The sequence below is a fragment of the Phycodurus eques genome, chromosome 9 (assembly GCF_024500275.1).
Source record: "Phycodurus eques isolate BA_2022a chromosome 9, UOR_Pequ_1.1, whole genome shotgun sequence".
In the NCBI taxonomy this organism is placed as follows: Eukaryota; Metazoa; Chordata; class Actinopteri; order Syngnathiformes; family Syngnathidae; genus Phycodurus; species Phycodurus eques.
The window spans coordinates 16,734,974-16,757,829 of record NC_084533.1 but is presented as its reverse complement, the minus strand read 5'-3'; the positions used below and the strand labels follow the sequence as shown (position 1 = coordinate 16,757,829).

The 22,856-nt window shown below is 41.8% G+C and overlaps 1 protein-coding gene across 5 annotated transcripts; it reads left to right on the top strand.

Moving 5' to 3' along the window:
• The first annotated feature begins 540 nt into the window (after positions 1 to 540).
• LOC133407660 (cytoplasmic polyadenylation element-binding protein 4-like) lies at positions 541 to 21,429 on the top strand. 5 transcript variants are annotated; one of them, XM_061685768.1, is made up of 12 exons: positions 541 to 661; positions 1,523 to 2,628; positions 3,596 to 3,694; positions 3,989 to 4,079; positions 10,699 to 10,749; positions 10,940 to 10,963; positions 12,998 to 13,174; positions 16,364 to 16,453; positions 16,532 to 16,650; positions 16,816 to 16,930; positions 17,008 to 17,189; positions 20,231 to 21,429. In XM_061685768.1, exons 2-12 carry the CDS (start codon positions 1,579 to 1,581, stop codon positions 20,456 to 20,458), a joined length of 2,226 nt encoding a protein of 741 aa, XP_061541752.1. In that variant the 5' UTR covers positions 541 to 661; positions 1,523 to 1,578; the 3' UTR covers positions 20,459 to 21,429. The 5 variants fall into 5 exon arrangements, with proteins under 5 accessions (XP_061541752.1, XP_061541749.1, XP_061541753.1 ...); XM_061685765.1 differs by having other exon boundaries at positions 3,986 to 4,079; XM_061685766.1 differs by lacking the exon at positions 541 to 661 and adding an exon at positions 665 to 745 and having other exon boundaries at positions 3,986 to 4,079.
• Positions 21,430 to 22,856: the final 1,427 nt, after the last annotated feature.

Genomic DNA, 22,856 nt, shown 5'->3' with positions numbered 1-22,856 from the left:
TAACCTGAAGTGTCCATGGGTTGCCTCGATTGAACATTTGTGGATTACGCAACCTGGATGAGAAAAACATAAAGAAAAACTGAATTTTTGAGAAGGATGTTTTTTGTTTTGTTTTTACATTGATTTGTGACAGTAAGCTTAAAATAACTAGGCGAACGATTTGTTTAATCAAATTATGCCCTGTGCATTTTTGAACGAATGGCTGCAAATGATACATAATACCTTTTTACCCGTTTAAACATTTCACGTAATTACCAAGCTTTGAAATGATCCCATTACAAAAAGGGCTTTGATTGTCTCTCTTATGAACGTTTTCCCCTACAACTCCTCCCATTGATTTCAATGCATCCTTATTTGGGAGGAGAACGTGTGCCATTCATTGAATAAAGGCGTGCCATAGGCGCGGCGACTCAATAATTATCCACTCAAATGGAAGATCGAGGCATGACTGGGCGGGACTATTGTGGAAATCCAGACGCATATTGGCTGCCTGGTCGTTCTCAGGGCGTGGCCCATAGACGGAAGTGTCCGCCGACTGGCTCAGCTGTCATCTACATGAAAGGAGAAACCATTTACACCGGCCGTCTTGGAAATGCAGAAAAGGGAAAAACGCTGAAATATGGCAACATCAAAACGATAAGGTCATGACGCCCAACTGAAGGTAGTTACGACCGAGTTGCTAGAGATAGATTCTCATTCTCAATGACTCAGAGCCGCGGACGGGTTTGGGTTACGTTTTTTCGAGGTGAAAATTTGATGGCTTTACTGTGTGACATTGAACAATCAGGGCACGAAATAGACGAGGTCGTTAAAAGAGCCAAGCTCCATTTCCATCATGTCATCCCCTGGAAATTTCCACCGAGCTCTCCTCCGTAATGTTGTCGCGTACGTTCGTTCGTTCGTATCGTTTGACATTGTTATCCGCCGAAAGCGCTTTAATGCTTGCCAGCTGCTTTGCAAATATGCTAGTTTTCCAACGTCCCTTATGCTAGCTTAGCGGCTCCGGGAAGGGAGCCTACAAGAACTGACTAGAGACGTCATCAGCATTTTCCTGTATTTAAATGGCTTCGTGTGGGGAGGTCATTGCTTAGAAAGAAAGATTTCTCGGTAGGTGTCCAAGCTGTTGCCTCGGCGCCGACCGGATCCGTCACAAATTCAGAGCAATGCTCAGGGGTGCTTTAAAATAGCCTTGTGTGTCTGCATGATGAAAAGGACATATGCAAGGTGGTGGAGTCGATGTTAGCTTTGCTGCTAGCTGCGCAACGACCTTTGTAGGCGTCAAACTGGGCGTTTAGCTGCTGCCTATGCTGGTTCGGTTGGGTGTTTTCCCTGCTTACTTACCACCATTATTATCCTGGCGAGGCACTTCTTACATTTCTGTGGTTGTATTATAAAACAGACATGATGCAATTCAAGTAGTGTATGTTTATGTGTGGCGTGTTCTTTTTACTAGCCAGACTTATTCAAAGTGTACGTTGAAGTGAAATTTGTCACCATTTAAATCCATTTCTCTGTTTTTCAGGATTAAAAAAAGAAAGAAAGCCAAAAGCTACTGAATATATATACTCTGTGTCCTAAATGGGGGACTACGGGTTTGGAGTTCTAGTGAAGAACAGCGGTGGTAACAAATCTGCTCTCCCTGTAAGGATCCCTCCTCACCTCCAACCCCAGCACCCTCACCACCCCTCCAACCCCCCGAGCTCCCCCTCCTTCGTAAACAACACCTGCTCCACCAATGGAGGCAGTGCTTGGCTGTTCCCCGCAGTAGCCCAACACAGTAACATGCAAGATGAGATTCTGGAGTCAGACAAGTCTAAGGCTTTAGACCTCCAGGAAATGCAGGAAAAGTCTCAGGTTCAGGCCCAGCCTCAGGCCCTTTCTCCAGGCCAGCAAGAGGCCTCCTTAGAACTGGAGGGAGCTCTGCCTGAAAACAACTTGATGGAGAAAGGTTCTTTGGAGAGCAGTGGTGGGAAGGAGAAGCTAAGGATGGAGTCTCCAGTGCTGAGTGGGTTTGACTACCAGGACACACTGGGAATGGGTACAGGGTGCACACAGTCCCCCCCTTCCTCACTGACAAGCTTCAACAACTGGTCCCCTGCTGTTCCGTCTACACAGTCTCCTGTGGTAGGTGATGACGTTGGGGGTTTCTTCGGTCCTTCTGGTTCCAATGGCAATGCACCTCCCCTGCTGTTCCAGAGCTTCTCCCACCATGCCGGGCCTGGCTTTGGTGCAGGTGGCAATTTCTCTCCACAGATCGGACCAGTCTCCCAGCACCATCCTCCCACACCTCACCCCCAGCCCTATCACCCTCATGGCCAGGGCGTTCCGCCACAACACCGGCGCTCCCCGGCAAGCCCTCACCCCCCTCAGCCCTCCTTCCCGCCGCACGCTCATCGGACCGGAGGCTTCCCCCAGCTTCCCCACCTCACTCCTGCCCAGGGCAAACACCCTTCACCCTGGGGAAGCTACCAGAGCCCCTCCACACCCACATCAACCACCTGGAGCCCTGGCGGATATGGAGGCTGGGGGGGCACACATGGGGTTCGAGAGTACCGACGTGGGGTAGGTGGAGGAATGACTGGCCTTAACTCAATCTCTCCACTGAAGAAGTCCTTCCCCAACAGTCAGGTAGATGCACGTCACGACTCATAAAGACGCTCATTCTCGTGTATTGTGGAAACTCCAAAGTTGACTCTTTTTTTTTTCCCAATAGTAAATGTATATTGCCATCAAAGATCAAAACCTTTTAGTGTTCAGATATTTTATTTATAAATGACATTTGAACATTCTTAACTGTCATTCAAGGATAAAGAAAAGTATGTAATATAACTAAAATCAAGAAATACTACTGACCATTTTAGACACCTAACAAGTTGTACAGTGGAGCAGAAACAGGAAGATGGCAGAGCAGTAGGCTACTGTCACGTTGTGGCGTTTTATAGGAAATGCTGAAATCAATAAATTGCGCATCGGTCAGCACTAGTTCTGTGGTTGCTTTGTTGGTATTGTATACTGTTTTAAACAAATAAACATTAGGAATCAAACGGTAAACTTAAAACCTTTGTAACATTTCAGAAGGTTAGTATTATCGTTTTAAATTGTAATTATCCTTGCTATTGTATGTAGCGTCTCTGAGAGCAGTATTTGTCTGCTAGCTTCTCCTATTTGCTGTGTGCCGCAAATGGAGGAAGAAGACGCGAATCATAGACTGCAATGATGAAGACGACGCGACTTGAACGCAAAGATGATTATGCCAGACACACATTTTGAGGTTTTGTAATGTGGCAGAGGACTAGGGCTGAACTGTGGGTGTTAGATGGAAAAGTATTTTTAAATATAAAATTACCCTGTATGCAAAGAAGATTGGTCAAATATGAAAAACAAAACATTTTCAGTTCAGTGGAAATAAGATGTTTGTTGACGAGCTTCTGTGGTTATTTTCATGCTAGTCATTAGCTACTTTGCTCTTGGCTAGATACTGTTTATGTAAGCATGTGCTTGATTAAAGTGCAATTTCCGCTGTATTTTCATATTAGCTGCTGGTGTAAGCACAAAATAATTTTGGCCTGTAGATGAAACTCTTGCTGGTCCCCAGGTTTCTTCCCAGAAGTTTCCCCGGAATAACTCTGGCTTCAATCACAAGGGCTGGGTGGAGGATGCAGTGAGCCGCAGTGATAGCGTTTACCCTTTCCAGGTGAATCTTCAACAATAATGCCATTCATTTCATTTGTTAAGCCTTTTATTCTCAGACTGTTAAGTCCTCCACAGTCATTTTTTGTGCTTTGTTTCTAAATACATTAAAGATGTTTGAAGATAATTGCTGAAAATGTGCAAAGACTGACACTTGTTACTATGAGTTTGTGTGCAGTGTATCCTGCAGATTAGGTCTAACCGCGAGCATCATGACTAACTGTGTCAGGCTACCGGTACCTCAGATGGTGATAGGGAGGCTGTGAGGAGTCTTATTGTTGTTTTACTCTTTTAGCAGGAGAGAACCCGCTCCTTTGATGGTTTCAACATGCACTCTCTGGAGAACTCCCTGATCGACATTATGAGGGCTGAGCAGGATTCCTTGAAAGGTTAGTTACCACACTGACAATAGTGAGGATGAGCTCTATTGCTACTGGCTGTAAATAAAGCCAGCCTTATTTGACAGCCAGACGTTATTGGGCATCTTCGCATAGCATACACTTTACAGTGGAGACACTGCAGAGGAAAATGTGAAATTATTTTGTGCAGTGCATTTTTATTATATTAGAGTGAACCCCCGCATGTTTGCAGTTTGGCATTTGCAAATGCACTTATTCGCAGATTTTTCTGGGAACCTATCCTCTGTTATTATTGTTGCGCATCTTGTAAGTAAGTAGTAAGTATTGCTTTGGTGGCATCTTGGTGCGAAGGAACTACGTTTTAAGTGAGTTGAGGAGCTTCATGTATTGCTTTGTTGCCATCCTGTGAAATTTAGTTGCCAAGGAACTATATAAAAGTGAAGATTTAGACATTGTCATTTAGACATAAGCATTGCTTTGCTGCCATCTTATGGCATCTATAGGCGAGGGGGGCAAGGGGGCGTCAGTTACTGAGATTTTCTCTATTCGTGGCAAAGTTCAGTTTAGTTTTTAAAAGTAGACACCTAATTCACATTCTATATACAGTGGGTACAGAAAGTATTCAGACCCCCTTAAATATTTCACTCTTTTGTTATATTGTAGCCATGTGCTAATATAATTTAAGTTCATTTTTTTCCTCATTACTGTACACACAGCACCCCATATTGACAGAAAAAAACAGAATTGTTGAAAGTTTTGCAGTTTTATTAAAGAAGAACTGAAATATCACACAGCCATAAGTATTCAGACCTTTTGCTCAGTATTTAGTAGAAGCACCCTTTTGAGCTAATACTGCCATGAGTCTTTTTGGGAATCATTTTTCACACCTGGATTTGGGGATCCTCTGCTATTCCTCCTTGCAGATCATCTCCAGTTCTATCAGGTTGGATGGTGAATGTTGGTGGACAGCCATTTTCAGGTCTTTCCAGAGATGCTCAATTGGGTTTAAGTCAGGGCTTTGGCTGGGCCATTCAAGAACAGTCACGGAGTTCTTCTGAAGCCACTCCTTTGTTATTTTAGTTGTGGGCTTAGGGTCATTGTCTTGTTGGAAGGTGAACCTTCGGCCCAGTCTGAGGTCCTGAGCACTCTGGGGAATGTTTTCGTCCAGGATATTCCTGTACTTGGCCCCAGTCATCTTTCCTTCGATTGCAACCAGTCACCCTGTCCCTGCAGCTGAAACCCCCCCCGGACATGATGCTGCCACCACCAGGCTTCAGTGTTGGCCCTGTATTGGACAGCTGATGAGCAGTGCCTGGTTTTCTCAACACATACCACTTGGAATTAAAACCAAAAAGTTCTATCTTGGTCTCATCAGACCAGAGAATCTTATTTCTCACCATCTTCAAGTCCTTCAGGTGTTTTTTTTAGCAAACTCCATGCAGGCTTTCATGTGTCTTGCACTGAGGAGAGGCTTCCGTCGGGCCACTCTGCCATAAAGCTTCGACTGGTGGTGGGCTGCAGTGATGGTTGACTTTCTAGAACTTTCTCCCATCTCCCGACTGCATCTCTGGAGCTCAGCCACAGTGATCTTTAGGTTCTTATTTACCTCGCTCACCAAGGCTCTTTTCCTCCGGTTGCTCAGTTTGGCCGGACGGCCAGCTCTAGGAAGGGTTCTGGTCATCCCGAATGCCTTCCATTTAAGGATTATGGAGGCCACTGTGCTCTTAGGAACCTTAAGTGCAGCAGAAATATTTTTGTAACCTTGGCCAGATCTGTGCCTTGCCACAATTCTTTCTCTGAGTTCTTCAGGCAGTTCCTTTGACCTCATGATTCTGCAAGGTCTTACATAGACAGGTGTGTGGCTTTCCTAATCAATTTCAAGCAGTGTAATCAAACATAGCTGGACTCCATCCATTTTCTGAGCCGCTTCTCCTCACTAGGGTCGCGGGCGTGCTGGAGCCTATCCCAGCTATCATCGGGCAGGAGGCGGGGTACGCCATGAACTGGTTGCAAGCCAATCGCAGGGCACATACAAACAAACAACCATTCACACTCACATTCATACCTACGGGCAATTTAGAGTTGTCAATTAACCTACCACGCATGTTTTTGGGATGTGGGAGGAAACCGGAGTGTTTGGAGAAAACCCGCGCAGGCGGGGGCGGAACACAGGCGGGGCCGGAACTGTGAGGCAGACGCTCTAACCAGTCGTCCACTGTGCCGCCTGGTGTAGAAGAAGAAATGGACAGCACCCGAGTTAAATGAGTGTCACAGCAAAGGGTCTGAATACTTATGGCTGTGTGATATTTCAGTTTTTCTTTTTTAATAAATCTGCAAAAATTTCAATGATTCAGTTTTTTTCCCCTGTCAATATGGGGTGCTGTGTGTACATTAATGAGGGGAAAAAATGAACTTAAATGATTTTAGCAAATGGCTGCAATATAACAAAGAGTGAAACATTTAAGAGGGTCTGATTACTTTCCATACCCACTCTATTACAGTGCATAAACTAGTTTAACATAAATCAGGACTATTACTTACAGTATTAGAAACAAGACCTCAGGAAGGCTGGATAGTCGAATAAAATGGTGGCACATAACACTGTCGAGTGAGCACAGAGGTGACTGGAACGCTAGCTACAAAAGACACTGTTGCAACATAAGTAATCATCTTTAATACTGCGCAGGGAACTTGGTTACACATCTCTAGAGGAAACGGGTACTACTCCACAGTTGAATAAATCTGAGAGGATTAACTTCCTCGATAGGTGCTGTTGTTACGGTAGGTAACTGAGTTAGTGTCGGGCCCTGCGTTTGCAACCTGGGCCATCAGTGGGGACTTACCGACTTAATCCACCTCTTAACACTTACCACTGTCAGGCCGGTATCATAGAAACCATCAATATATAAAAACACAATATAAAACACGCAGCTATGTACATTATCTGGAGCAGTTCAGGATCAATATTTAATCAAATGACAAAAACATAAAAAAAATTGTATTAAATACATGAATACTCTCCAGAGATGCTGATTATTAAATGCATTAATGTTCTATACCTACAGACTTTTGCTAGTAGAACTTGGCATGCTCTGACCTAATTTTCAAAGGATAGAAAAATGCTGATGTATTTAGCCCAATTAGGTGAATTTTAAATCTCATTGGTCAAAGAAACTGTCCCATTGCTAATAGAGTTTAAGGTAAATCAGCCAGCACTACTTATTCTGAAGGCCCTCGGCATTAGATTGACATGGCAGCGCATAGAAGCTAAAATCTGATTTGACACTTGGACACAAAAGAAATGCGACATCCAGATAGAGGAAGCAGTGCAGCCAACAGGAGTGCTGCGAAATGAAGATAATAGATTTGGGAATTAATAATAATATTTAATGGAACAAATATTGGAATTTAGGTTGGAAATGTAGGCCAGTGCTTCTGATAGTGTGAAGACAAGCAAAGAAGGCCCTGCTGGCCCTGACTGTTCCCCATCAAAGTGCAAATGGGCTTTGGAATTTACTCATGGCCATGTGTATAACGGGAGGAAAAAGGAAGTGTGAACCCTTTGGAATTTCTTTGATTTTTGCATAAGTTGGTCATCATATGTAGTATTAGCTTCATCTGAATCACACAAATAAAGAGAGTCTGCCTAAAATAATATCACACAAACAATTAGTTGCAGATCAGACATGCACGATCAAGTTTAATTAATTTGGACCATTCCTCTTGACGAAACTGTTGCAGTTCAGCAAGATTCCTGGGCTGTCTTGGTGTGAACAGCTATCTTGACGTCATGGCACAGTGTCTCAATTGGGTTGAGGTCAGGACTTTGACAAGGCCACTCCAGAACATGTGTTGTCTTCTTCTATTGTTTTGTTGCTTCTGTGTTTGGGATCATTGTCCTGTAGACACACCCATCCTTGTTTGAGCTTCAACTGTTGGACAGATGGCCTCAACTTCTTCTGCAAAATATCTTGAGAAACCCGAGTTTATTTTTCCATTGATGATAGCTAGCTGTCCAGCCCCTGAGGTAGAAAGCACACTCATAGCATGATGCTCACACCACCATGCTTCACAGTTGGGATAAGGATTTGATGTTGGTGTGCTGTGCCATGGTGTTGTGCCTTCTTCCCAAATGATTCAACTTAGGTTTCATTAGGCTTTTCACGATCAGGATTTTTTGGGCCGATCACCGTTTTAAAAAAAATAAAATAAAAATCCGATCACAAAATGGATCAATGTCTATTTACATGACTTGTTCATTTATTGTATATACTTGTGTACTGTATACTGAGTATCTTCAAAAGTATTGTCTAGCATTTTAGACAAAAGTTAAAAGATCAATGACCTCGAGGGGGCATTCAAGGATTGGCCACTGAAATAAATTTAGGTTAAATCAATATTACAACATGACAAAAATAATGTGTTAACTTACTGTAATTAAATTACTTTTTACAATTAAATTACTTTAACAAGTACTGGTAATGACATGCTTACTCTAACTTTGTCTCTGTCCCGGCTACATGGAGGGTGTTGTCCAGAGTTTGCGTCCGTTTGGCTTTTCTTTTTTTAAATTGTATTTTTTCTTCTCTCCCCCCCACGCTGCGTTGCTTGAATGCAGCATGCTCCTCGTAGTGTACATTCTTCAGGTGCCTGATCAAATATGTAGCATTTAGATGATGTTCCCAACAATGTACTTTAGTTGTGCACAGACTGCAAATAACTTACATACTTTGTTTAACAATTATTACAGGAATATAAATATTAGACAAATATAACCAAAGTAAACATGAAATGCAGTTTTTAAATTGTGATTTCATTTATTAAGGTAAAAAAACAGTTGAAAGCTCTACCTAGCCCTGTGTGAAGCAGTAATTGCCCCCTAAACCTAATAACTGGTTGGGCTACCCTCAGGAGCGCTGACTAAAATCAAGCGTTTTCTATAACGGGCAATGAGTCTTTCAGATCTCTGTGGAGATAATTTGGCCCAATCTTCCTTGCTGTATTGTTGTAATTCAGCAACACTGGAGGGTTTTTCCAGCATGGACTGCCTTTTTAAGGTCATCCCACAGCATTTCAATCGAATTCAATCTGGACTTTGACGAGGCTGCTCCAAAACTTCCATATTTTTTTTAAGCCATTCAGAAGTTTACTTGCTGGTGTGTTTTGCATCATTGTTCTGCTGCAGAACCAAAGTGTGCATCACCTTGAGGTCACAAACTCATTCTCCTCCAGGATTTTCTAGTAATGAGCAGAATTCATGGTTCCATCAATCACATCATGTCGTTCAGGTCCTGAAGAGCTAAGCACCGCCAGACTGTCACGCTACCACCACCATGTTTGACTGTTGGTATGACGACTTTTTTCTGAAATGCTGTATTACATTTATGCCAGATGTAACGACGCACACACACACCTTCCAAAAAGTTCAACTTTGATCTCGTCTCTGGAAACAAGTATGTATTTATTTATTTAAAAAAATTGCCAAAAAAAAAAAGACTTTTACATTTTTTTATTTTTTTTTGTCAGCAGTGGTTTTCACCTTGGAACCATGGATGCCGTTTTTGCCCAGTCTCTTCATTATTGTTGAGTCATGAACACTGACCTTCACTGAGGCAAAGAAGGCCTGCAATTCTTTAGATGTTGTGCTGTTTTTCTTTCTGACGTCCTGGATGAGAAGTCCAAATTGGGATAATTTTTGTAGGTTGGCCACTCCTGGAAAGTTTACCACTGTTCCATGTTTTCTCCATTTGTACAAAATTGCTCTCACCTTGGTTCACTGGAGTCTCACACTCCTATTATCTCATGGAGAAGCCGTAGCCTTGTAGGTTCACTTATTTTTCGTCCATGTCTTGTGAATGGCTGTTATTTTCAATAAAAATATGAAACACAATTGTTTGTTTAATTAGTTTAAGCACCATTTTTGTTTATTCTTGTGATTTAGATGAAGCTCAGACTCTATTTTATAACCAATTTATGCAGAAATTTAAGGAATCCACATACCTCCCCCCCCCCCCCCCCCCCCACTGTAGAAACAGCCAATTAACAGTAAGTAAAATAATCATGAGAATTCTGGCTAGTTTATTTTCCTCCGCTTAGTGATATGCTTAAATTTGACTGGTTGTATTGTCTGATCTGAATTCGGAGGTGAGGTGACGGCAGCAGGCCTAGCAGAGCTGCCGGTGGGTGGGTGCGGGGTTGTTTGGACAGAGGCCGCTGGGCGGCTTGCGACTACCCTAGCCGTGGGCGAGGGCGGCCACAAGGGCTCGCCCAATCGAGTTAGCAGCTCATCAAAGATTGATGGCATCCCCTGATCTAAACCTCCCTATCGGGCAAGGAAAAACTCAAAACCATCCTGTGACAAGACCACGACAATATCGAGGAAATTTTAATGCCATGGTATTGTGATATTATCAATGGCATTACATCCCTATTCTGTGGTTGTCATGTTGGGGACCTATTAGTGCACTTTTTATGCATGTATGCTCATGTAAGAAAAAATGTTAAATGAAGCACTATTTGATTTGTCTTCTGAATTCCTTGTAACCACAAATTGTAAACGATCGTGCTCGAAACGATCCTTTGACAGAAATTAAGTAATGTCTGTTAGTTACATGGTCTGAAGTCTTTCCTGTTTTGTCATTTACTGTAGGACGCTTCAGCTTCTCTCACCAGGGCGGAGACGGCCCTCTGCCTGCGAATGGTATGTAAATTACAGTACATGCATAAAAAGCACCATGGCCTAATTGAAATATATCTTTACACATTGCACAAGTTTGATGCCTTTGATACATGATGCATTTCCGTGTTTAAAGGTCACTTTTTTATTTGAGGCAGTTGTTTGTGTTTAACTCCAGAACAATGTAAATGTTTTTGTGTTGTTTTACATGCAGCGAGAAGCTATGGCAGAAGGCGAGGTAAAGCTTTTAATATACAGTGGAACCTCGGTTTACGAAGGACCCAGTTTATAAACAATTCGGTTTATGAACATTTTCAAGAAAAATTACCGCTGCTTACACACTATTTTCGCTTTATGAACAGTCTTGGCATGGGCACGAAAGGCTCAGAACTTTGTGCTTTTTGTCCTGCATCATCATCGTGTACGCATCATTGACTCTGTGCTTCAGTTTTGCCTAAAATGGCAGCAGCATCCCACAATGCAATGCAAAAGTTGGTCTGCATTGTGGGGGCTGGTGGCCATTTAGGGCTAGCAATAACCACAGTGAACGTAAACATTACTGTACCCGAAAAGGCTAAGACACTGCACATTGATTTGCAAGCGAACCCACTATTATTTCCATCCATCCATGCATTTTCTTACGCTTATCTGAGGTCGGGTCACGGGGGCATTAGCTTTAGCAGGGATGTCCAGACTTCCCTCTCCCCATCCACTACATCCAGCTCTTCCGGGGGGATCCAGAGGTGTTCCCAGGCCAGCTGGGAGACAGTCTCTCCTGGGTGTCTTGGGTCGTCCCTGGATTCTCATCCCGGTGGGACATGCCCGGAACACCTAATCAGGGAGATGTCCAGGGGGCATCCTAATCAGATGTCCCAGCCATCTCATCTGGCGCCTCCCAATGTGGAGGAGCAGCGGCCCTACTCTGAGCTCGTCACAGATGACTGACCTTCTCACCCTATCTCTAAGGGAGAGCCCGGACACCCTGGGGCAGAAACTAATTTTGGCCGCTTGTGTCCGGGATCTTGTTCTTTCAGTCACGACCCACAGCTCGTGACCATAGGTGAGGGTAGGAACGTAGATCGACTGGTAAATTGAGACCTTTGCCTTTCGGCTTAGCTCCATCTTCACCACAAGGGACCGATTTTAAAAAGTCTGCATGACTGCAGGTGCTGCACCGAGCCACCTGTCGATCTCCCACTCCATTCTTCCGTCACTTGTGAACAAGAACCCAAGATACTTGAACTCTTCTGTGCATTGTCACAAACAACAGTCATGACCCGTCCAGCCACCCAAAGGCGGAGGAAGGCTACCTCCTCGTCCCGCGGGGTGAACCCCAATGTACAGGTGCCGAGTCGGGGGACAATATGTATACCCACACCTGCTCGGTGCAGGTGTGGGTATACTGCAAGCTGTGTGTGGAGGCGAGTCTGACTATATCTAGTCGGAACTTCTCGACCTCACACACCAGCTCGGGCTCTTTCCCTGTCAGAGAGGTGACATTCCACTTCCCTAGAGCCAGCTTCTGTAGCTGGGGATCGGATCGCCAAGGTCCCTGCCTTCGGCCACTACCCAGCTCACACTCCACCCGACCCCAATGGCCTCTGCCCCAGGTGGTTTGCCCATGGGAAGGGGGACCCACGTTACCCTTTCGGGCTGTGCCTGGTCGGGCCCCATGGATGCAGGCCTGGCCACCATGTGATCGTCTTCAAGCCCCAACTCCAGGCCTGGCTCCAAAGGGGGGGCCCCGGTGACCCGCGTCTGGACAAGGGAAAACTAGATCCTGAAGCTCCAGACAACTTTCCTCCTAGGATCATCGGGACACACAGACCCCCCCACGATAAGGTGACGTCTCCAGGAGTTAATCATCATAAATTGTTTTCACAATTACACATCATTTCTGTATTGCACAGTATTTATTTTTAACCTCAACAATCAAAATAAGGTCAATATAATGTAGTTCTGCGGCTGGAACGGATTCATTGGATTTCCATTCATTTCAAATGGGAAACATTACCTTAGTTTGTGAACGTTTCGGTTTGAGAATGGGGTCACGGAACAAATTACATTCGTAACCTGAGGTTCCATTGTTCTTAAACATAATAATAAAATAAACCTGAGTTCTTCGACCATTTGAAGTAGTTTAACCATTGCATGTTCTTTCATGGATGTTGTCAGCATCGCAGCCCTATGTTTGCTTTTAAATCCTCCCTTGAATAATCAAACACTAGCTTTCTTCACCATTTTAATTCTATACATTTGATTTTCTTGCTAGGTCATTCCTCGCTTTTCCCCATGGAAGATGAGCGCTCTTTCGGGGAGGAAGAGACCACTGAACAGGGACTCGGTGGACTTGGCTCAGCGCACTGTTTCCCCCACCTCAACGGAGAGCGCATCGAGCGCTACTCTCGCAAAGTGTTTGTTGGAGGGCTGCCCCCGGACATAGACGAAGGTACAGCGACTGCAGTGATCCAGAAGGTGTTACACTAGTTTTATCCTAGCTCATAATCTGTTAATAAATAAATAAATAAATATCCATACACTCTTTTGTTTATAAAATAGCAGACAACTGTGAACATTTGTCAGTTATGTCAGTTCTAATAAATGGGCCAGTTTTCCCTACAGTTGAGGATTTCAAATGAAAGGAATACATGAATAGGTGACAAGTCATTACAGCATTACGCTGTAGTTCTATAACACAAATCACTGTGAAATTATAATAGAAAGATACAGCATTTCAGAGTGTCAGTGAAGTGAGGTAATGGCATGAGTACATGGCACAACTATTGTTTTTTTGCCATATGTATTTCCATTATTTGTCTTGACAATTGAACAAAGTTTTTTTGCTGAAAGAAAAGAAAGCAGTACGGTAGAACAGGGTTGCGGAGCGACAGATCGTACTGCAGGAAACTAGCATGCACCTTAGTTTAGCGAGTGGAGTAACTCTCTCTTAGGAATGATGCCTTTGCAGAAATGTCTTACTAGTTGCCACAGACTTCATTGAAAGCCCTACTTCGTTAGATGGCAAGCTAGGTTAGTCAGTTATCAGTGCACTCTGCTCATTGTAGCAAAATAGTGCACTCCATTTTTCATCGAAACATAGCTTTGTTAATGTAAACACTTGATAGATAATAAATTAAGTACATGATTTTTATGTTCATCCCTAATTGGGAACATTTGCATGGATTTGCTTGAGCACTTGCAGTGCAAAAAGTATTTGCCCCCCTTTTCAAATGATAGTTTTTTGCACAGTTTCCCCCACTTTAATGTTTGAGTTCATCAAACAAATGTAACTGTCAGACAAAGATAAGTATTTATGGGGATAGAAAACTATTCAAAGCTACCTGGCTCTGTGTAGAAAAAGTAAATGACCTCCTTGTTAAATCATGAATTTAACAGTGACTAACCACTTTTTTGGGGAAAGCTGAGTGATCACTACCAAGCCTGATTACCTCCAGACCTGTTCTATCAAGAATTCCCATGAATACAACCTGTCTGACAAAATGAAGTTGGCCAAAAGATCTGAAAATGCTACAACTGCCACGATCCAAAGAAAATTCAAGAACAGATGAGAAATAAAGTAATTGATAATCTGGTAATCTGTCAAAATGGTAATCTGTCAGTCTGGAAAGGGTTACCAAGCCATTTCTAAAGATTTAGGACTCCAGCGAACCATGGTGAGAGCAGTTATCCACAAATGGAGACAACGTGGAACAGTGGTCAACTTTCCCAGCCTACAAAAATGACCCAAGAGCACACCGACGACTCATCCAGGAGCTCACAAAGGAATCCAACATTTCAAGAACTGCAGGTCTCCCTTTCCTCAGTTAAGGCCATTCTTCATGATTCAACAACAAGGAAAAGACTGGCAGATGGCAGAGTTCCAAGGTGAAAACCACTGCTGACCATAAAGAACATAAAGGCTCGTCTTACTTTTGCAGAAAAACATCTGAATGAGACTTTTGGGACAATATTCAATTGGCTGAGGAGACCAAAGTTGAACTTTTTGGAAGGTGTCTCTCATACATCTGGTGTAAATGTAACAGAGCATTTGAGAAAAAAAAGAGAAAAAGAACATCATGCCAACAATAAAACATGGTGGTGGTAGTACTGTGATAGTCTGGGGCTGCTTGGACCTGGCCGACTTGCTGTGATTGATGGAACAAGGAATTCTGCTCTTTACCAGAAAATCCTGAAGGAGAATTGTTGGCCATCAGTTTGTGACCTCAAACTGAAGCACAATTGCGTTCTGCAGCAGTACAACGATCCAAAACACACCAGCAAGTCAACTTTAATTGGCTTTAAAAAAATAAAAAAGATTTTGGAGTGGCCTAGTCAAAGTCCGGTCTTCACGCTGATTGAAATGCTGTGGCATGACCTTAAAAAGGCTGTTCATCCTCAAACCCTCCATTATTGCTGAATTAAAACAATTATGCTAGGAAAAGTGGGCCAGAATATCTCCAGAGATGTGAAAGACTCATTGCTAGTTATAGCAAATGTTTGATTTCAGTTGTTGATGCTGCGGGTGGCCCAACCAGTTATTTGGTTTAGGGGCCTATTACTATTTCACACAGAGCCAAGTAGCTATGAATATTTTTTGTCCCCTTAATAAATAAAATTATTTAAAAACTGGTATTTTATTTTTACTTGTGTTAGCTTTGTCTGATATTCACATTTGATTATCTTAGACATTAACCTGGGGAAATAATGTAAAAAAATAAGAATTTGAGAAAGAGGCAAATACCGTAATTTCTTGTGTCTAATGCCCACCCTTGTATAATATGCACCCTCAAAGTTGACCTCAAAATTCTGGAAAACCCTTCTCCCTATGTATAATGCATTTTTACAATGCATTATTTTTCTTCTAACTATATGATCAAAATAAAGTATTATCTGTCTTTTGTTCCTTTCTTCAAATAATTATTCTGAAGTTAAGTACTTTATTTGAACATGGAATACTTTTTATTTCCTTGCTCTTATTTTGAAATTCACAGACCTACTTTTATTTAGTAAATGAGAAAGCACACAGTTGTGCTAGTGTTTGATAACCCAAACAGAATTTGTAAGATGGGTACAATACTTTAAAGAAAACACAAAGAGCCAGGCGAAACATATTTAATTTTATTTTAATGGGATTCAAATTAAACTGTCAAGCATTTCAGAAAAGCATTATCATTATCAAAACATAACCATAAAGAAAATGATGGTTGTTCTTATTTAAAACAAAAAACAAAAAAACACATCAAAAAAAAAAAAAACACACAAACAACATTTCCCAAATTCTGCCAGGGTATGTAAACTTATGAGCACAACTGTACATATGCAGTCAAACGTACCCCTGTCATATTGGAATGAAAGTGTAGGCTACACCTTTTTCATAACCTCTAGGTGGTGGTGGCGGCATGTTGGAATGATAGTGTACAGCTTTTTCATAACCTCTAGATGGTGGCATACATTTAAAATATGATAGTTCCCCCCCCCCCCCCATTTTCCTCTATACCTATGTATAATGCGCACTATTGTGTTTTGACAATTTTGTCGGGGGGGCGGAGGGGGATAATGCTTATTATACACGAGAAATTACGGTACTTTTTCACGGTACTGTAATAAACACTGATTGAACATTTGATTTGTGTTCCAGATGAAATCACTGCCAGTTTTCGTCGATTTGGTCACTTGTTTGTTGACTGGCCTCACAAGGCAGAGAGCAAGTCCTATTTCCCCCCAAAAGGTGAGGACTGATACACATTTGTTCTACTTTGGCTGTAATAGCGCACAGATATTTATTGCTCTTATGACACCTTTCCAGGATATGCCTTCCTGCTTTTTCAAGATGAGAGCTCTGTTCAGGCTCTGATTGATGCCTGCATTCAAGAGGATGGCAAACTGTACCTGTGTGTCTCGAGCCCCACCATCAAAGACAAGCCTGTGAGTGTTTGCATGCGCTTTTAGTCGGGAGATTTAGTAGTTCCATTACTGTTCTAAAATGACAATAGTCTGATTAACAAACAACCACATTGCATATCACATTCCTCCTCTAAACCTGCTGTGTCATCCTGAATTAATAGTTTCTGTAATGTGTTCATATGCCAGGTCCAAATCAGACCTTGGAACCTAAATGATAGTGACTTTGTAATGGATGGTTCTCAGCCTTTGGATCCAAGGAAGACCATCTTTGTTGGAGGTGTTCCTCGCCCCCTACGTGCAGGTAAATTTGGGTCATGGCTCCCAAATGCATTACACTGCCCTCATCACGCCAAGTAAACTTGTATGTTGTTCTTCCAGTGGAGCTGGCCATGATCATGGACCGTCTCTATGGCGGAGTGTGCTACGCTGGTATTGACACAGACCCTGAACTGAAATACCCAAAGGGGGCGGGGCGAGTGGCTTTCTCCAATCAGCAAAGCTACATTGCAGCCATCAGTGCCAGATTTGTTCAACTGCAGCATGGGGAGATTGATAAAAGGGTAAGTCATTCTGCTGTTTGAATTGATGATTTGTTTTCCAGAGCCCAACACAACTGTAATGCCCCTTTCCACTGCATGCTACCGACCTGGCTCGGTACAGCCTTACTCCATTACTTTGTATTGGTAAAACAAGGTACCGTGAGGTCCTGTTGTAAGAGGCTGTAACATGTAGGTGATGTTAACCACTGCCTGCTGGTTGATCAAGCAGATTGATAATCACCACAGCTTAGTAAAGACTGTGGTTGCATGTCAAGAAAACAAACACTAATGTTAGCTTGCCCTGTTGCTGCTCCACAGTCTCTACTTCGCTGCAGCGGCCCATTTACTTGCTGCCCTCAGTCTTTAGAGCAGTGGTTCTTAACCTAGATTTGGTCAAACCGCAGAGGTTCAGTGAGTCAGTCGCAGAGCTTCAGCGGAGGAAAACACAGACATAGTATGTGCGTGTCTCCGTCAATCCGTCCGTAAAAGCCATTTCACACTGCGTTTAGCAGGGCGCAGCGCATTCTTGACAAATCGTGTTGCGTCTAGGTGGGCGTTTGCCACCGCGCCTCAATTTGAAAAGTGTTTTTTTTTTTTTTTTTTTTTTTTTTCTCTCTCTCTCTCTCTCTCTCTCTCTCTCCACAATCTTGTAACAATATGTAAAAGATACACAAGTTGAAATGTTATTTTTTTTTAAACAATCTTTCATTTAAAAAATATGTCCGATACACTTGTTGAAATGTTCAACTCGAGTGCGGCATCGCTGTGTCATCAGACAGCGCATCCATTAGGATAGGGGTTGGCGGAGTGATTTCACAGTGCTAACAACAATACGTAGACAATTAATAGAAGACTAGCTGGCTATGTGACGTGCCTATATAGCAGCCACGTTGGTGAGTGCAACGTTCCCATCAAAGGCAATGCATTTACAGTGGAACCTTGCTTTAATAGACCCCAATATAACGGATATTTGAAGTAACGGACTGTCTGGAAAATACATGTCCAAAAATTGTTTCCAGTTGTCCCCTAAACCGGCATTGACAAAGTCTGTTAGTTCCAGAATTGGTCACTGTTGTTTACTGGTGCTGTGGCGCAATATAGACAGAGACTGGGAAAAACCTATCACTGACACACGTGCCTCCTGTGCCCATGTGGCAGCCATATTAAATGTGGTGACATGACATTTGGCAGCCATGTTGAATGTATCACATTTCGAGGCCATGCATTGACATGGCGTCCATGATGGCCAAAGTTCTATCTATCAATGCATCGAGCTCTGTGCTGCAAGAGAGCAGCATGGCGGCAGTGTTAAATTAAGAGGAATACGACACACGTTTCTGGAGTTTGGAACATGCTATTTTTGCTACAGTAATTTTTTTTTAGTCTAACAGTTTGTCTATGGCAACAGTTTTGGGAATGGGAAGCACACTAATTCCTCGCGGCTCATGAAAGCAACCTGCCTTGACTCGCCTTTGAGTACGTCAACAAGTTCACCATAAAGCACACTCGCGTGCTAAGTTTGGATAACATTTTAACTTTTTCAAACATTTTCAAGCTTTTTTTTAAAAAAAATATTTATTTACAATAACTTTGTACTGTACTGAGCATTTTAGGCCACGAAAAAAGTACAAAACAATTTTGTAGTGTACAGTAATATGGGTGCACATTGCACCAAAAAAATAGTGCTTCAATATAAGACAATCAGCTGTAACCGCCCCTATTAGTCCATTGAGTCAAGGTTCCAATGTATATTGAAAATAAATCCTTACTCATTTTTTTAACTGATTTTCATGACTTAACAGCATCCGCCTTTAATATGGAACATTTGAAAAAAAGAGCCCAAAAAACCTATGAAAGGTTATTCCTAGTTCCCTTGTTGTGATTGTATGGCGTTGTGTGCAACAGTATGCAGCACAATATGCAGGTGTCCTATTTTGGTTTGCATGCCATCCACAAACATGGATGGTACTGACACATTGACCCTACTAGCCTAGCGTTGCCATAGGCATGCAGCTCAAAGTAGTTGGCCAGTAGGGGCAAAGTGTTCAGCGTGTGTCATAACTACCTATTGTTCATATCTATGACAGCAGTAGAACAACAAACAGGAAAAGCATCCGTGCTACTTTCTGTTAGGCCGCTTACAACCACTTTCAAAATGGGTAAGCTTGCACTGCACGTATCGTAGCGAACAATCCTTTTCGAAGGTTGTAGGCATAAAAACAAAGAAAAGGATTAGACTTTGTTGTGAAAGTACGAGTCGCACTTACCAAAGTGCATGGGAAGAACAGAATTTACAGTAGGTTTTCACTGAATCGAACTGTTTTTGTTTTCGTGTCAAATTAATTTTTTGTTGGTTTTGTTTGAACACAGGGATTTTGTGTACACAAATATACCTGTTTTAAATTTGAAATAAACTATTTTATTTTTCCAATGAAGAAGGGTTCTGTGAATGTGCGTATGAAACTTGCGGCGTTCAGTACCTCCAACAAGGTTCAGAACCACTGTTTTAGCACTAACAGCCAGTTGCTCAGTAAATACCATAGGCCCTTGATTGCAGTTTAACATTTCTTGATCTGACGTAGGCATTCAATATCGTGTGGTTTTCGGTTTTCCTTTTGATACTATTTTTGAAGTGGAAATCTGACAGCCCACACCACAGAGCCAACCTTTTGTTTTAAATGTTTGGTTTTGAAAATGTAAGAACAAGCAGAGAAGCAATGATGCTGCAATGCTGTTAAGTCATCTGCAGATATGTAATATTGGACCAATCAGATTGCTCTGATGTCATCCCTATAATTGATCACATCCCCAAGGGTACATTGGTTAATATATCACCCTCATAGTATTTCAACCCCCAAAACGAATCAATTATAGAGGAGTCCTCGGTTTACGGCAGTTCTGTTTCTTCACCTGCAACATAACCTAAATTTCTAATCTATCAGTAACTGACTGTTAAGATTGAGTGGATGGAGTTCAGTCCAATTCTGTGGTCGCGTGCATGATTTCAGCTTGAGTGTACATCATCCTTTATTTCAACACTTTCTACCATTTGTGTGTCCCAGGTTGAAGTGAAGCCATACGTGCTGGATGACCAGCTGTGTGACGAGTGCCAGGGCACCCGCTGCGGAGGGAAGTTCGCCCCTTTCTTCTGCGCTAACGTGACTTGTCTGCAGTACTACTGTGAATACTGCTGGGCGGCAATCCACTCCCGGGCAGGACGCGAGTTCCACAAGCCCCTGGTGAAGGAAGGTGGTGACCGACCGCGGCATATCTCCTTCCGCTGGAACTAAGGCAAAAGCGAGAAAGGGACCTAGGATTGGGGATGGTCTGAAAGAAAGGGGTAGCTAGGGAGGGGATACTGGCGACCTATGATATGAAAAATATAAATGCACTTTTCTCTTAAGTTAAAAAAAAGACTTAATTTATATATGTTTTTTTTTAAATTGGGCCCTCTAAACATAGTAACTGCTCAGAAGAGAGTAAAATCCCTTTTATGTTTTGACTTGGTGTGCATGAACATATGAATGCATTCTATTTGGATTTCAATGTTTTCTTACTTGACTGTAATTTTGTTTGGTGTTAGCTGGCGAAGCTGCTTACATTTGTTGTCAAGAGTAACAAAATTTAATTGAGGTTCATCATAATACCTAAATCGGTATACTAACTATGGAAGCTGCATTGAAGAGAGTATGTTTTCTTTTTTTTTGCGTGCAGAATTTGAGATCAACTACCATTTACCAAAGTTTGAGTTGGGTTTGAATAGAGGAGGAATGTTAGATGCTGAGTTGATTTGTTTGGAAGCTGGCCAATGTCATCATCAGTCTCCCCAGCAACTGGCAAAAGCTGCGTTTGAACTGCTTGCAATTGTCTGAGGTCTCTGTTTCAAAGTGTCGACTTTGAAAGGAAAGGGCAAACCAAAGATTGGCCTAAAACGCATCATCAAGAGCAGACATCAATGTGGGGTTGTCGTGTCCTCTTTTCACGCAGCGGAGGAAGTCTGGAGTTTCAGCTCATTAAGGCACAGCCCTCGTGGCTCAGGTAGTAGTATTTGCTCGCTTTATATTGTCAGGGATATTAGCACTGGAAGCTAACATGCTAATGTAGTACAAACTATGGGAATGCACAGTCCATTCTCCCTGAGCTGTCCTCATGGTGTTCCACTGCACGCTCTACCTGGATTGGAGCTTCTCTCACTCGTGTTGTGGATGGATATGGCTGTAGCTAGAATTTGCTGTCACAGAGATAAAGATATTATTTTATACATGGCCTGCTGATTTTTGTACAGTGTTTTATAGCTGATTATTTTGTCATGGACATATATACATTTATTATGCACTACTTTTCTAAATATTTTTTTCAATAGTCATTTGAGGCACATTTTTCACAGATGGGAGAACTCCTTTTGCAATACCTCATTTTTTTCACTTGGTGAAAAATAATTTTGTACCTTTGTTACTAAAAGATCTGCAATTATGGTTAACTTAATTTAAGATAAAAAAGTGATAATATAATTTTCAATTAGCTTTTATATATTTAAGTGCTGGTCAATCTGAACATTGTCTGGTGTATTGGTGTGATTCTGGAGCTTAAAAAATAGGCTGTCATTAGCCAATCGTACATAGATTATCTGCCCTGATTAACATTATTACTGGATCCTAAGGCATGGCAAGACCTTTCTAAAAGATTTTGATAGTCTTGAAAATATATATATATTCTGGTATTTCACTCTTTAGGTGTAGTTGATATGATTAAGGAAAAGTAAAATAAATGTTTTGACTTTGGTCAACATGTAATTATCCTTCTATCACCTGAGTGGATTTGAATATTTAGATCCTCTTTGTGGGACTGCCTGCAAGTTCTACTACATGGCATGCATAATTATTATGTACTACAGAAACTACATGGCTAGTGTTAATGCAGGACCTAATGATGTAATGCACTAGATCTCTTCCTCCTTTTCATTGCCTCTTCGAGATCACCTCTCTTTACATGACAGAGTCTGCCTTCCTCACACAGACATAATGTTTATGCAATCTACACTATGACAACACTTTTGTAATGTAGAGGACACTTGGTAGGACATAGGTGAGAAGACTTGATCACTTGACCCCTTTTGTGATGTGGCATGCTTTGGGACATAACCTGAATGTGATGTAATGTTGCAAGTTAACTGTGAGCCATTATGTGCAATACCTATTCTTTTTAGAAACAAGTCTTCGCAGTCAAAGTCATTAAATCCATAAATCATGCAGTCACACTATTGTTCCCTCCTTTTTGTTCCCTAAGATATATATATATATATATATATATATATGGAAAAAAAGCTAATTTATTTTTAAACATTTGGTTTTGTGCTTACGTACTTATTTTGCTACTACCATGCAACTGTGATTGAAAACATTGTGTGTGTGTGTATATATATATATATATATATATATGTATGTGTATATGTATATATATATATATATATATATATATATATATATATATAAAAGGTTGATAATGTATTACATTTGCTATATTTTCAATTGAAATGTATAACTATGATTTGGATCAGATTTTTGTTATATTTTTGGGGTGATGTGTTTAACTTGTTGATGTGTCTAGGTTTTCTAATTGCTGTTTTGTGCTCTGCATTTTCAGATGAAAAAAGAATATCAAATATGTTTCTTAGTATTACTTGATTGC

Coding starts and splice junctions, on each gene's coding strand:
- LOC133407660 (XM_061685765.1), top strand. CDS start 1,579: ATGGGGGACTACGGGTTTGGAGTTCTAGTGAAGAACAGCGGTGGTAAC. Junction 10,964..12,997: donor AAGCTATGGCAGAAGGCGAG/GTAAAGCTTTTA, acceptor TTTTCTTGCTAG/GTCATTCCTCGCTTTTCCCC. Junction 16,651..16,815: donor CCACCATCAAAGACAAGCCT/GTGAGTGTTTGC, acceptor TTCATATGCCAG/GTCCAAATCAGACCTTGGAA.